Raw genomic sequence first — 14458 nt, forward strand, 5'->3', positions numbered from 1 at the left:
TGAAAGGATGGAAATGGTTCCAAAGGGAGGCAGCAATGGCCATTTGTTTATTTCATAAAATTTGTATGCTACCTGATTGTAGAAAACCTCAAAGCAGTTTGCAATTCCCAGCAATGCTTGACAATCTTCAGTACTCGGCAGGGCTGGCCTGTCCATCATGCCATCAAATGCCATTTTTTAAAAAAATTATTTGACGACGTCAGACCAACACGGCTACCTACCTGTATCTAGTGCTCTGAATGTATTTTAAAGGTGTAATGCGTACTCAGCCTGAGCTAGACGGAGCAATGGTCCAACTTAGTACAAGGCAGCCTCCTGTGTTTCAAAAGGAACTCGCCCACCCCAGCAGCCTTTTCCAGTAAATAAGCACTGTGGAAATCCATAGGACTGACTGACTCAATTAATAATAATTATAATTATAACAACAACAACAACAACAACAACAACAACAATAATATTTCTACCCCGCCCATCTGGCTGGGTTTCCCTAGCCCAGGGGTCTGCAACCCGCGGCTCCGGAGCTGCATGTGGCTCTTTTACACCCTTGCCGCGGCTCCGGGGCGGATACTAGCGAGGGGAGGAGGCACATTGTGCACCCCGACACTCCCCACTGTGGCGGGCGCTGTACTGGCTGTGATGTTGCATGGGGGCGGTGCATGCGTTAGTCACGCACCGTCCCGACGTCACCTTCCCGCCTGCCCGCTACATTGTAAGGGGCATGTACGCTGGTCACTGCATTGAAAGGGGGCATGTACGCTGGTCACTGTTTTGAAGGGGAGTGAAGAACATACACACAAAAAAAGGTAACTTGTTAATTTAACGTTTATTTCTATGAGGAGGAGTAATTCTGAGGGGTCAAACAAAGAAATAATTTTTAAAATGTGACAAAAAAGTTATGTTTATAATGACGAGTTTTGCGGCTCCCAGGTTTTTTTTCCCTTCGGAAACGGGTCCAAGTGGCTCTTTTTGTCTTAAAGGTTGCAGACCCCTGCCCTAGCCACTCTGGGCAGCTTCCAACAAAAGATTAAAAATACATTAAAACATCAGTCATTAAAAACTTCCCTAAACAGGGCTGCTTTCAGATGTCTTCTAAATGTCATATAGTTGTTTATCTCTTTGGCATCTGATGGGAGGGTGTTCCACAGGGCAGGCACCACTACCAAGAAGGCCCTCTGCCTGGTTCCCTGTAATCTCACTTCTTGCAATGAGGGAACCGCCAGAAGGCCCTCAGAGCTGGACCTCAGTGTCCAGGCTGAACGATGGGGGTGGAGACGCTCCTTCAGGTATACTGGGCCGAGGCCGTTTAGGGCTTTAAAGGCGAGCACCAGCACTTTGAATTGTGTTCAGATACATACTGGAACCAACCTTCAGAAAGGACTTAATGTGAAACCCTGTTACAGCCCCTTGGAAGTTATGAGATGCTTCTCCTCCTTTCATTAGTGTGTTAGTGCTGGTGGAAGGCTGCCCCAGCTTTGGTTGCAGTTTCACCATTTCTAGACAAAGAGAGGGAGTTGACAGGACTTTCGTTGGCAACAACACCCTTTGAGCTTAATGCCCTTGTGACTGTATAATAAATGATTGATCGACTGAGAGGCACAAATACAAGATGGGTGACACCTGGCTTGAGAGCAGTACATGTGAAAAGGATCTAGGAGTTTTGGTTGACCACAAACTTGACATGAGCCAACAGTGTGACGCGGCAGCTAAAAAAGCCAATGCAATTCTGGGCTGCATCAATAGGAGTATAGCATCTAGATCAAGGGAAGTAATAGTGCCACTGTATTCTGCTCTGGTCAGACCACACCTGGAGTACTGTGTCCAGTTCTGGGCACCACAATTCAAGAAGGACACTGACAAACTGGAACGTGTCCAGAGGAGGGCAACCAAAATGGTCAAAGGCCTGGAAACGATGCCTTATGAGGAACGGCTAAGGGAGCTGGGCATGTTTAGCCTGGAGAAGAGGAGGTTAAGGGGTGATATGATAGCCATGTTCAAATATATAAAAGGATGTCACATAGAGGAGGGAGAAAGGTTGTTTTCTGCTGCTCCGGAGAAGCGGACACGGAGCAATGGATCCAAACTACAAGAAAGAAGATTCCACCTAAACATTAGGAAGAACTTCCTGACAGTAAGAGCTGTTTGACAGTGGAATTTGCTGCCAAGGAGTGTGGTGGAGTCTCCTACTTTGGAGGTCTTTAAGCAGAGGCTTGACAACCATATGTCAGGAGTGCTCTGATGGTGTTTCCTGCTTGGCAGGGGGTTGGACTCGATGGCCCTTGTGGTCTCTTCCAACTCTATGATTCTATGATTCTATGATTCTATGATTCTATGACTGGCCATCCTCTGAGCCAGAAGAACCTCTCTGATCTGTGAGGGTTCCCTTTGTGTCTTCAGAAATGAGGGAAATGCTCTCTGCACTGGCTTAGGGGCAAAGGTAGAAGTCTGTATTGGAAAGAGATGCCAAGGTTGAGCCCCAATACAAAGTGCAAGTGTCTGTCTGTCTGTTGTGCTTTCAGCTTTTCCTCAAAGTCTGTCATCAAGGCCACATCTGACCAACCCAGAGAAACCATCAGGAAAAACTTACAGGCTGCCTTGAATGGCAATCATACTGAGAAGACTCTTTCAATGGAATCTAAAGATGTCGCCGTTGTTTACTTAGGTAATGTATCCATCAGATTTAAGCTGTTAAATCGAGGTTGGCTTATTCGTGCTGTGTCATACAGTGTTGCATGGATTGATTGATTGATTGATTGATTGTGTGTGTATGTGTGTACAGTGGTACGTCGGGTTACAAACACTTTGGGTTACAGACTCTGCTAACTCGGAAGTAGTACCTCGGGTTAAGAACTTTACCTCAGGATGAGAACAGAAATCGCATGGTGGCAGCGGGAGGCCCCATTAGCTAAAGTGGTACCTCAGGTTTCAGGTTAAGAATGGTCCTCCGGAACGAATTACGTTCGTAACCAGAGGTACCACTCTATTTACTTACTGTTGTGGTGGTTACTTCTAGTACATTTTTCAGTTTAGCAATTTTATCTACTGCTCAACCCCTCAGCTTCCAAGCACTTTACAGCAGAAATGCAGGAGAGATTATAATACAGGAATACACTGCAGAAATCAGTTAAAAGTTAAGCACAAAACCAGGGGGCAAAAAACCTTCTTTGAAATGCCTGCTGAGAACATAGTTGTTAGAATGAAGGCTTGTTTGGTTTGTTGTTGTGAGCCACTTTGGGCACAATTCTGTGGGAAAGTGGCACACTACTAAAACAGAAAATGGTGGTTTCTTAATCCTGACCATCCCCCAAGCATAGCTGTCAACGTTTCCCTTTTTTAAAGGGAAATTCCCTTACTCCGAATAGGATTCCTCGCAAGAAAAGGGAAAAGTTGACAGCTATGCCCCCAAGGAGCGCAAAACAGCATACCCAGTTTCCCGTTTTCTTACAATGACCCTGTGCGGTAGGCTAGTTTGAAAGACGGTGAACAGCGCAAGATGTGGCTGGGAGGGGATTTGAACCCGGCTGTCTGTGGCCTCAAGGCTCAGTTGAACCGAGGTCAGGTGAGTGGTGCAGCCCTGCCACAACATCTGTTGCTGTGAGCATGCCAGTTTCTGCACCCCGCTGGCTCTCTCTCCAATAAAGGAATTGCTGGGTTGCAATTTTGCACTTTGTGCCCTCAAAGGAAAAGGGAAACACAATTTTCATTGTGGGGGGTGTGAGCGGAGCCCCGGCCAATATAAATCTCTGTGTGTGAAGAGATCTCTTTACCATCTCCTGGTAAATTAACTGTTGTATATATACAGTGGCACTTTGGTTCTCAAATGCCTTGGTACTCAAACGCCTCAGTTCTCAAACACTGAAAACCTGGACGTAAGTGTTCCGTTTCTCGAAGGTTTTTCGGAAGCCGAACGTCCAATGCGGCTGTCGGCTTTTGTTTCCGGGGCACCTGCACCAATCAGAAGCTGCACCTTAGTTTTAGAACAATTCGGAAGTCAAACGGACTTCCGGAACGGATTAAGTTTGGTGCTTTTGTTTTTGCTATTTATTTTGCGTTTTTGTTTTTGAGGCTTTTTTGGTAAATTTGTTTTTGTGGCTGTGTGGAACCCTGTTCAGCTACTGATCGCTTGATTGTGTGACTGTGGAAATGGATAAAAGCCCCCCATCCGAACAATGGCTATCGTCAGTGCAGTTAAGGAAAAAAATTAATTTTAATTTTTATCATCTACAATGCTGTCTTAATTATTTTATAGTATAGTACATTGATGATTGCTTTCATTTTGTGGATCAGTGGTCTTGTTAGATAGTAAAATTAATGTTAAATCGCTGTTTTAGGGGTTGTTTTTAAAAGTCTGGGACGGATTAATCCGTTTTGCATTACTTTCTATGGGAAAGTGTGCCTTGGTTTTGGAAAGCTTTGGTTTTGGAACGGACTTCTGGAACAGATTAAGTGTGAGAACCAAGTTACCATTGTATATGAAGAGATCGCTTTACCATCGCCTGGTAAATTCACTGTTGTATATACAGTGGTACCTCGGGTTACATACGCTTCAAGTTACATCCACTAACCCAGAAATAGTACCTCGGGTTAAGAACTTTGCTTTAGAATAAGAACAGAAATTGGGCGGCGGCGGCATGGTGGTAGTGGGAGGCCCCATTAGCTAAAGTGGTGCTTCAGGTTAAGAACAGTTTCAGGTTAAGAACGGACCTCCAGAACAAACTAAGTACATAGCCAGAGGTACCACTGTATAGAATTCAATAGCAGTATACTGTGGATGCAATGGCAGTTTTAGAAGGGAGTTAAGACAAATGCATGCAGGGCTGGACTAACTGCTATCAGCCATGACAGCTAGAATCTCCACTTTTAGAAGCCGGCTACCACTGATTAATCGTTTGCTGGGCAGCAAAACAGGGGGAAGGGCTCTTGCCTTCATGCTCTAGAGGTTGTTGGGGGAGAGGATGCTGGACTGGCTGGGTCCAGTGGGATTGGCTCTCATTGTCTGCTCTTGCTCCAAGACCCAAAGACGTGCTCTCAGCACACACCACCATCCAAATACAAGGGGACCTATGAGTGGCCGGAGACAGCTCCTGCCACTGTGGCATCTCAGCCCTGCAAGATGAACGGAGACCAATTTGCTACCAGAGCGTGGTGAGTTGTGGGTCCTTCTCTCTTCTTCCTCAACCTCAACACATTTCACCTGTATGAATGCATTTATACCCCACCTTTCTGTGAAGGTTCATAAGGCAGTTTACATGAAAGCAACAGTGCTTTCAAGGCCTTTTACAAGACAAGATTTTTTTAAAAAAATATATTTTTTAAGTTTTTCATTTTAACAATCCAATAAAAGCCACATTAAAAACATTCCAAATTATAAAATAATTGAACGATGCAATTTTTTGGCCAAATTATAAGTCTTTGGTTGACTTCCCATGCTCTGAGGTTCGGGGAGCGATGATCTCACTCACAATTGTGCTGCTTCTCTTAATTAGTCCAGGTAGTTCCGATAAGACATTCCGATATTGATCCTTCATTTGTTTTTAACAGCCTCTGAGTTCGTCTAGCAGGCGGATTAGACCAATATAGTATGATTCTGTGTGGGGGAAAAATCCTTCATGTTTATTTTCTTTGTTTTCCTCTTTCTACTCCAACAATCTGTCCGTGACAATTCACATTTACTTCTCACGCCTGTAAATTTCCACTGTGACACATCCCAAGCTGGAGGAAATCTGGCTTTCCGCCATTTGTACCAGGCATATACCGTATTTTTCCACGTATAAGACTAGGTTTCCCCTCCTAAAAATAATGTCAAAAATTAGTGGGCATCTTATACACAGATACATCTCCCCCGTTTTCTTAAATCTGAGTCCCCCAAAATAGGGGGCATCTTATACATGGGGCGTCTTATAGACGGGAAAATACGGTGTCCAAACTTCTTTGTTTTATCTCCTTCCAGGACAAATAAGCCTGTACTTTAGCTAGAACCCAAAATTTCCATCGTCTATTCCTTTATTGATCCATTAAAAGTGATTGCAAAATTCATAAACCAATTCCACACAGTTAATTCTGTAGTTAAACCTTAATCATAACAATAATGAAGTAATCTTTCTTTCAGGCAGGCAGTCCTTCCAGGGAGATTTGCCCAGTAAGATAGCAAATAGAAAATATATCAAAAGGAAATAATGGAGGCTCACCCCCCCTTCCATTCCGACATACCAGTCCCATGATGATGATAATCCTTCTTCCACTCGAATCCTTTGGTACCCCAATGGCTGAATCAGTTAGCAGAATTCTTTATCTCCCCTCGCTCAGAGCATGCCCGTTAATTAAGTCCAAATCTCATATTAAAAAGCAGGTGTTCGTTGCTCATGGCGACAGCTTTGGAGAGTTGCCAAAGAAATCCACAGTGCTTTACACCCAGCCCCCCCCCTCCATTCCTTCCGGACTGGGAGCAAGTGTTGGGCAATCTGTGGGTGAAACTGCCCCCCCAACCCTGGGGGATTTGGGAGGGTGATTATTCCCATCTCATCCTCAAAATATTCCGTGCAAGACGGCTCTGATGCAATAGGCAGCCGTTCGCCATGGCCGCCAAACAGGAAGACAAGATTAAATGCATAGACTCATTGGAGTTGGAGTTATCCAGTCCAACCCTCTGCAGTGCAGGAATCACAGCTAAACAGTGCCTGACAGGTGGCCATCCAATCTCGGCTTAGTAACCTCCAATGAAGGATGGTCTACCATGTTCTGAGGTTCTCCCTTCCACTGTTGAACGGCTCTTAACTGTCAGAAAGGTCTTCCTAATGTCGAGTTGGAATCTCCTTTCTTGTAACTCGAAGCCATTGGTTTGTGCCCTACTCTCCAGAACAGAAGAAAAGCTTCCATGGGTAGGTCCCTGAAATATTTTAAGATGGCTTTCATCATGCTTCTATGCGGCACACCTCTGTGTTCTCTGAAGCCTGCGACTGCTGTCCTTGTTCCCCAGGCCCAGAATGATACAGCACGGTTCCTGACAGTCCTGCTATAATAATAATAATAATAATAATAATAATAATAATAATAATAATAATAATAATTTATTATTTATACCCCGCCCATCTGGATGGGTCTCCCCAGCCACCCTGGGCAGCTTCCAACAAAGTAATAAAATACAGTGGTCTGTTCAACATTAAAAGCTTCCCTAAACAGGGCTGCCTCCAGATGTCTTCTAAAAGTCTGATAGTTCTTCTTCTCTTTGACATCTGGTGGGAGGGTGTTCCACGGGGGTGGGGGGTGCCACTACCGAGAAGGCCCTCTGCCTGGTTCCCTGTAACTTGGCTTCTCGCAGCGAGGAAACCGCCAGAAGGCCCTCGGCGCTGGACCTCAGTGTCTGGGCAGAACGATGGGGTAGAGACGCTCCTTCAGGTGTACTGGACTGAGGCTGTTTAGGGCTTTAAAGGTCAGCACCAACACTTTGAATTGTGCTTGGAAACGTACTGGGAGCCAATGTAGGTCTTGCAAGACCGGTGTTATGTGGTCTTGGTAATGCATGCTCTTAATTTCTCTTGGTTTCTCTTTCTCTCCTTTTCATTTTGAAGTGTGATTAATATCAACACGGGAAGGGCTTATTGGAGGAGACAAAACCTGACTGTGTGCCAGCTGGTGCAAACGCTACCTAATACTATCATGGAACTGAAAAACATGACCATCACAGTGGGTAAGTGGGTTTTCTTTGCTTGACATACAATCATAGAATTGTAGAGTTGGAAGGGACCCCCGAGAGTAAGCTAGTCTAACCTGTTGCAATGCAGGAACCTCAACTAGATTAAATATGGCAGATGATCATCCAACCACTGCTTAAAAACCTCCAAGGAAGGAATGTCCACCACCACCTGGGAGAGACCATTCCGCTGTTGAACACCTCTTACTGTCAGAAAGTTCTTCCTGATGTTTAGTTGGAATTTCCTCCTTTTTTTGTAACTGGAAAAATTGGGATACAGTTCCTACTCTGCGGAGCAGGATAAAAGAAGCTTGCTCCATCTTCCATGGGACAGCCCTTTAGCTATTTGAAGATGGCTATCATCAGGCTTTTGTTGGGAAATCCGAATACGTGCAGCTACTCACACAGAGTCAATTAAGGTTTGGCAGACAGCCAGAAGGCAATCTGAAGGAGTAAGTCTGCCTGGTGATAACAGAGGCATGGAGACAGCTCCCTGATTGGTCAAGCTCTCTCTGAGGAGTGATAATTAATGGCCTACTAACTGGAATGTGTTAGCTCAGAGTTCAGTGTTCAGTGTTCAGAGTTCTGTGTGTCAGTGTAGGAATTGTGAGTTGTGTATGAGAGAGCTAGCAAAAGATCCATGTTCTGTTCCTGTAAATAGTCCACTGTATATAATAAACACCTAACTACAAGTTCCTGGTTCCTGCTTCGTCTATCCTGTCTGCAGCCAAGTCACCAATTGCTTCCGTGGATTCTGCGTTTACTCTGCTAGGTCTGGCTAAGGTCCTGCAACTAGTCAGAAAGTTGCGAAACACCAATAGGTTTTGCCAATAGCTTTTGTTCTGGGGGTACTCAAAGGTACACAGTACCGACACCTTTTTGTCTTTAGAAGAAAAGCAATGGTTAAATGAATGGCACTTACTGTAGCAGCTTCATGGTGAGTACTGACTCCCCCCCCCCAGAAGGAAAGCACTGGCTATCATATGTCCTCTCTGTATGCTCTTATCCATGATGTCATGAGGTTATTGTTTGTCCGTTCCTTCAAACACCAGGGACAGGGGACCTGTAGACCTCCAGGTGTTGCTTGGCTGCAGTTCTTTGTTGTTGTTGTTGTTGTTTAGTCATTTAGTCGTGTCCGACTCTTCATGACCCCATGGACCAGAGCATGCCAGGCACTCCTGTCCTCCACTGCCTCCCGCAGTTTGGTCAGACTCATGTTGGTACCTTCGAGAACACTGTCCAACCATCTCGTCCTCTGTCGTCCCCTTCTCCTTGTGCTCTCCATCTTTCCCAACATCAGGCTCTTTTCCAGGGAGTCTTCTCTTCTTATGAGGTGGGCAAAGTATTGGAGCCTCAGCTTCAGGATCTGTCCTTCCAGTGAGCACTCAGGGCTGATTTCCTTCAGAATGGATTGGTTTGATCTTCTTGCAGTCCATGGGACTCTCAATCATAGAATCATAGAATCATAGAGTTGGAAGAGACCACAAGGGCCATCGAGTCCAACCCCCTGCCAAGCAGGAAACACCATCAGAGCACTCCTGACATATGGTTGTCAAGCCTCTGCTTAAAGACCTCCAAAAAAGGAGACTCCACCACACTCCTTGGCAGCAAATTCCACTGTCGAACAGCTCTTACTGTCAGGAAGTTCTTCCTAATGTTTAGGTGGAATCTTCTTTCTTGTAGTTTGGATCCATTGCTCCGTGTCCGCTTCTCTGGAGCAGCAGAAAACAACCTTTCTCCCTCCTCTATGTGACATCCTTTTATATATTTGAACATGGCTATCATATCACCCCTTAACCTCCTCTTCTCCAGGCTAAACATGCCCAGCTCCCTTAGCCGTTCCTCATAAGGCATCGTTTCCAGGCCTTTGACCATTTTGGTTGCCCTCCTCTGGATACGTTCCAGTTTGTCAGTGTCCTTCTTGAACTGTGGTGCCCAGAACTGGACACAGTACTCCAGGTGAGGTCTGCCCAGAGCAGAATACAGTGGCACTATTACTTCCCTTGATCTAGATGCTATACTCCTATTGATGCAGCCCAGAATTGCATTGGCTTTTTTAGCTGCCGCGTCACACTGTTGGCTCATGTCAAGTTTGTGGTCAACCAAGACTCCTAGATCCTTTTCACATGTACTGCTCTCAAGCCAGGTGTCCCCCATCTTGTATTTGTGCCTCTCATTTTTTTTGCCCAAGTGCAATACTTTACATTTCTCCCTGTCAAGAGTCTCCTCCAGCACCATAATTCAAAAGCATCCATTATTCGGCGATCAGCCTTCTTTATGGTCCAGCTCTCACTTCCATACATCACTACTAGGAAAACCATGGCTTTAACTATACGGACCTTTGTTGGCAAGGTGATGCCTCTGCTTTTTAAGATGCTGCCTAGGTTTGTCATTGCTTTTCTCTCAAGAAGCAGGCATCTTTTAATTTTGTGACTGCTGTCACCATCTGCAGTGATCATGGAGCCCAAGAAAGTAAAATTTCTCACTGCCTCCATTTCTTCCCCTTCTATTTGCCAGGAGGTGATGGGACCAGTGGCCATGATCTTCGTTTTGTTTTTTTTTTTATGTTGAGCTTCAGACCATCTCCTCTTTCACCCTCATTAAAAGGTTCTTAACTAATGGTCAGGGGTTTTCAGGACATATAAGAGAACGTCCTCTTTCATGCAGCACATGGAGTTTGTTGACATAAGAGGCAGCGATAGCCACCAATTGACTATGCTACCACTTGACTATGCTTGACTACTCAGTGGATTTGTAACTGGCTGACTGACCGAACCCAAAGGGTGCTCATCAATGGTTCCTCTTCATCCTGGAGAAGAGTGACTAGTGGGGTGCCACAGGGTTCTGTCTTGGGCCCGGTCTTATTCAACATCTTTATCAACGACTTGGATGATGGACTCAAGGGCATCCTGATCAAATTTGCAGATGACACCAAACTGGGAGGGGTGGCTAACACCCCAGAGGACAGGATCACACTTCAAAACGACCTTGACAGATTAGAGAACTGGGCAAAAACAAACAAGATGAATTTTAACAGGGAGAAATGTAAAGTATTGCACTTGGGCAAAAAAAATGAGAGGCACAAATACAAGATGGGGGACACCTGGCTTGAGAGCAGTACATGTGAAAAGGATCTAGGAGTCTTGGTTGACCAAAAACTTGACATGAGCCAACAGTGTGACACGGCAGCTAAAAAAGCCAATGCAATTCTGGGCTGCATCAATAGGAGTATAGCATCTAGACCAAGGGAAGTAATAGTGCCACTGTATTCTGCTCTGGTCAGACCTCACCTGGAGTACTGTGTCCAGTTCTGGGCACCACAGTTCAAGAAGGACACTGACAAACTGGAACGTGTCCAGAGGAGGGCAACCATAATGGTCAAAGGCCTGGAAACAATGCCTTATGAGGAACGGCTAAGGGAGCTGGGCATGTTTAGCCTGGAGAAGAGGAGGTTAAGGGGTGATATGATAGCCATGTTCAAATATATAAAAAGGATGTCACATAGAGGAGGGAGAAAGGTTGTTTTCTGCTGCTCCAGAGAAGCGGACACGGAGCAATGGATCCAAACTACAAGAAAGAAGATTCCACCTAAACATTAGGAAGAACTTCCTGACAGTAAGAGCTGTTGGACAGTGGAATTTGCTGCCAAGGAGTGTGGTGGAGTCTCCTACTTTGGAGGTCTTTAAGCAGAGGCTTGACAACCATATGTCAGGAGTGCTCTGATGGTGTTTCCTGCTTGGCAGGGGGTTGGACTCGATGGCCCTTGTGGTCTCTTCCAACTCTATGATTCTATGATTCTATGATTCTAATTTGGGTGGCTTTAAAAGAGGATTGAAGGAATTCGTGGAGGAGGAGAGGGCTATCGATGGCCACTAGCCATGACAGCTTTGTCCTGCTTTCACAGTCAGAGGCAGTAATGCTACTGAATGTCAGTTTCTGGAAACCTCAAGGGAGGAGAGGGATCTTGTGCTCAGAGCCAGCAAGCTCCTCTTACGCTGGTTCTCCCAGGCGGCTTTTGTTGCGTTCCAAAAGCAAGGAAGGATTGGACTCTGATTAACAGAATACACACGAGGCTTGGCCAGCAAGACTCTGGGAGGAAGTGCGAATAATAATCTGCCACACCCTGGCCCAGGTCCCTTTATTAACAAAAGAACTTTTAACACAGTGCTTGTAAGAACCAATCAGATGTCCTCTGAGCATTTCAAAAACATCCCCATGCGGGACAAAGTCAGATCCGAGAAATCCTTGTAACTACAAAGAAACTATTTCCTACTTGAGCATGCGTAAAGGTAAAGGGACCCCTGACAATTAGGTCCAGTCATGACTGACTCTGGGGTTGTGGCGCTCATCTCGCTTTATTGGCTGAGGGAGCAGGCGTACAGCTTCCGGGTCTTGTGGCCAGCATGACTAAGCCGCTTCTGGCGAACCAGAGCAGCGCATGGAAACACCGTTTACCTTCCCGCCAGAGAGGTACCTATTTATCTACTTGTACTTTGAGGTGCTTTCGAACTGCTAGGTTGGCAGGAGCAGGGACTGAGCAACGGGAGCTCACCCCGTCGCGGGGATTCGAACCGCCGACCTTCTGATCGGCAAGCCCTAAACTCTCTGGTTTAACCCACAGCGGCACCCGCGTCCCTGAGCATGCATACATAGGAGTGAATAAAATAGGAATCAAGGAGGAATGCTTTTAGCAAACCCCGGAGGTCATAAACAGCAGTAAACAGGAGAGGAAGGATGGCATGGAAAGATAGGCATCTTTATCATCTCCTTGTGAACTCTCTTCCTGGCCCTAAGATTAACAAAACCAAGAGAAGCTAAATCAAAGCTACCTAATATCTATATGCCTGGTGAAGCAACCGGCAACAGGTCTGTGTACGTGACTTGTCAAGCAAGAGAAATAGGACAGAGATGCAGAGGCGTGGGTTGATCAGAAATCATATCAAATGGCTCAAGCCCAGTCAACGCAATGCTTTCATTGCTGACGCAAATGGCTTGCTCCATATTTTGATAATTCCTCATAGCAATCCCACCTGAACACCACAGCTTTCAACTTTGCTAGGAATCTGAGAATCTGAACTTGTGCTCACTTCATGAGCGTGGCTCTCTGGGGGTGGGGTGAACAACGGGTCCACGTTCTTGGGTGCCCTGCCTGTGGCCAAGCTCACACAAGGTTTGGGGGATGGAAATCCAGCAAGGATCCTTGGGATAATGGTGAGACCCATAAAATTTGGCCAGGAGTTGCCTCACCTGTACAAGGTCAGGAGCCACAGACCAGAGAACAAGGTCTTTCAGGTCCCTGGGCAAGGCAACTTGTTCAGACAGGTTTCTAGATCCTTATAAGCCTATATCCTTCCTTGACTACCATTCCCAGGTCTGCCTCCTTCGAGAGAAAGAAAGGCATGTTCGTCCCCATACCAATACAGTAGTACCTCGGGTTACATACGCTTCAGGTTACAGACTCCGCTAACCCAGAAATAGTACCTCGGGTTAAGAACTTTGCTTCAGGATGAGAACAGAAATTGTGCAGTGGCGGCGCGGCGGCAGCAGGAGGCCCCATTAGCTAAAGTGGTGCTTCAGGTTAAGAACAGTTTCAGGTTAAGAACGAACCTCCAGAACGGATTAAGTACTTAACCCGAGGTACCACCGTACCAATACCAAGTAGCCTCCTGGTGATGCCTTCATTCGTGAGGAAGAAAAACCCACCTGCATTTTTTTTTCTGTTGCAGAAAATGCTGAGGAAGTGGCAGATCTCATTTTGATTCTGCTGAATGCTTCTACGCTGAGTAAGGAAAAAATCGAGGTCCTTGTGAGCAAGCTCACTGAAATTGCCAACTGTGAGGAGATCAGCGAGCCGCTGGCGAGGAAAGCATTACAAATAATAGATATCATTCTGACACAGGCTACCAATGCCCAGGGCTTGCAAGGACAGATCAACAGGTAAGGGGCCTTGCCAGAGAATCAGTTGCTACCCACACAGGAAAGAAGGATCCTTGTGTGACTTTAAAGTGTAACTAGGACAGCCTTAGGGACGCGGGTGGCGCTGTGGGTAAAAGCCTCAGCGCCTAGGGCTTGCCGATCGAAAGGTCGGCGGTTCGAATCCCCGCGGCGGGGTGCGCTCCCGCTGCTCGGTCCCAGCGCCTTCCAACCTAGCAGTTCGAAAGCACCCCCGGGTGCAAGTAGATAAATAGGTACCGCTTACCAGCGGGAAGGTAAACGGCGTTCCGTGTGCTGCGCTGGCTCGCCAGATGCAGCTTTGTCACGCTGGCCACGTGACCCGGAAGTGTCTCCGGACAGCGCTGGCCCCCGGCCTCTTGAGTGAGATGGGCGCACAAACCCCAGAGTCTGTCAAGACTGGCCCGTTCGGGCAGGGGTACCTTTACCTTTACCTTTAGGACAGCCTTGGGGTGCGGGTGGCGCTGTGGGTTAAACCACAGAGCCTAGGACTTGCCGATCAGAAGGTCGGTGGTTTGAATCCCCACGACGGGGTGAGCTCCGGTTGCTCAGTCCCTGCTCCTGCCAACCTAGCAGTTCGAAAGCACGTCAAAGTGCAAGTCGATAAATAGGTAACACTCCAGCGGGAAGGTAGACAGCGTTTCTGTGCACTGCTCTGGTTCGCCAGAAGCAGCTTAGTCATGCTGGCCACATGACCCGGAAGCTGTACGCCGGCTCCCTCAGCCAATAAAGCGAGATGAGCGCCGCAACCCCAGAGTCGGTCACGACTGGACCTAATGGTCAGGGGTCCCTTTACCTTTACTAGGACAGCCTTTGCCC

At 46.6% G+C, this 14458-nt stretch overlaps 1 protein-coding gene across 1 annotated transcript in view; it reads left to right on the plus strand.

The window, feature by feature from the left end:
• LOC309524703 (adhesion G-protein coupled receptor G4-like) overlaps positions 1 to 14458 on the plus strand; it is a 36336-nt gene that overhangs the window by 1108 nt on the left and 20770 nt on the right. Inside the window, exons 2-5 of the mRNA XM_082209618.1 lie at positions 2517 to 2659; positions 5010 to 5142; positions 7566 to 7684; positions 13414 to 13624. Of these exons, the coding sequence (XP_082065744.1) occupies positions 2626 to 2659; positions 5010 to 5142; positions 7566 to 7684; positions 13414 to 13624 (497 nt within the window). The 5' untranslated portion in view covers positions 2517 to 2625. The remainder of the gene's footprint in view (positions 1 to 2516; positions 2660 to 5009; positions 5143 to 7565; positions 7685 to 13413; positions 13625 to 14458) is intronic.

The sequence above is a fragment of the Podarcis vaucheri genome (assembly GCF_965113315.1).
Source record: "Podarcis vaucheri genome assembly, chromosome: 2".
Taxonomy (NCBI): Eukaryota; Metazoa; Chordata; class Lepidosauria; order Squamata; family Lacertidae; genus Podarcis; species Podarcis vaucheri.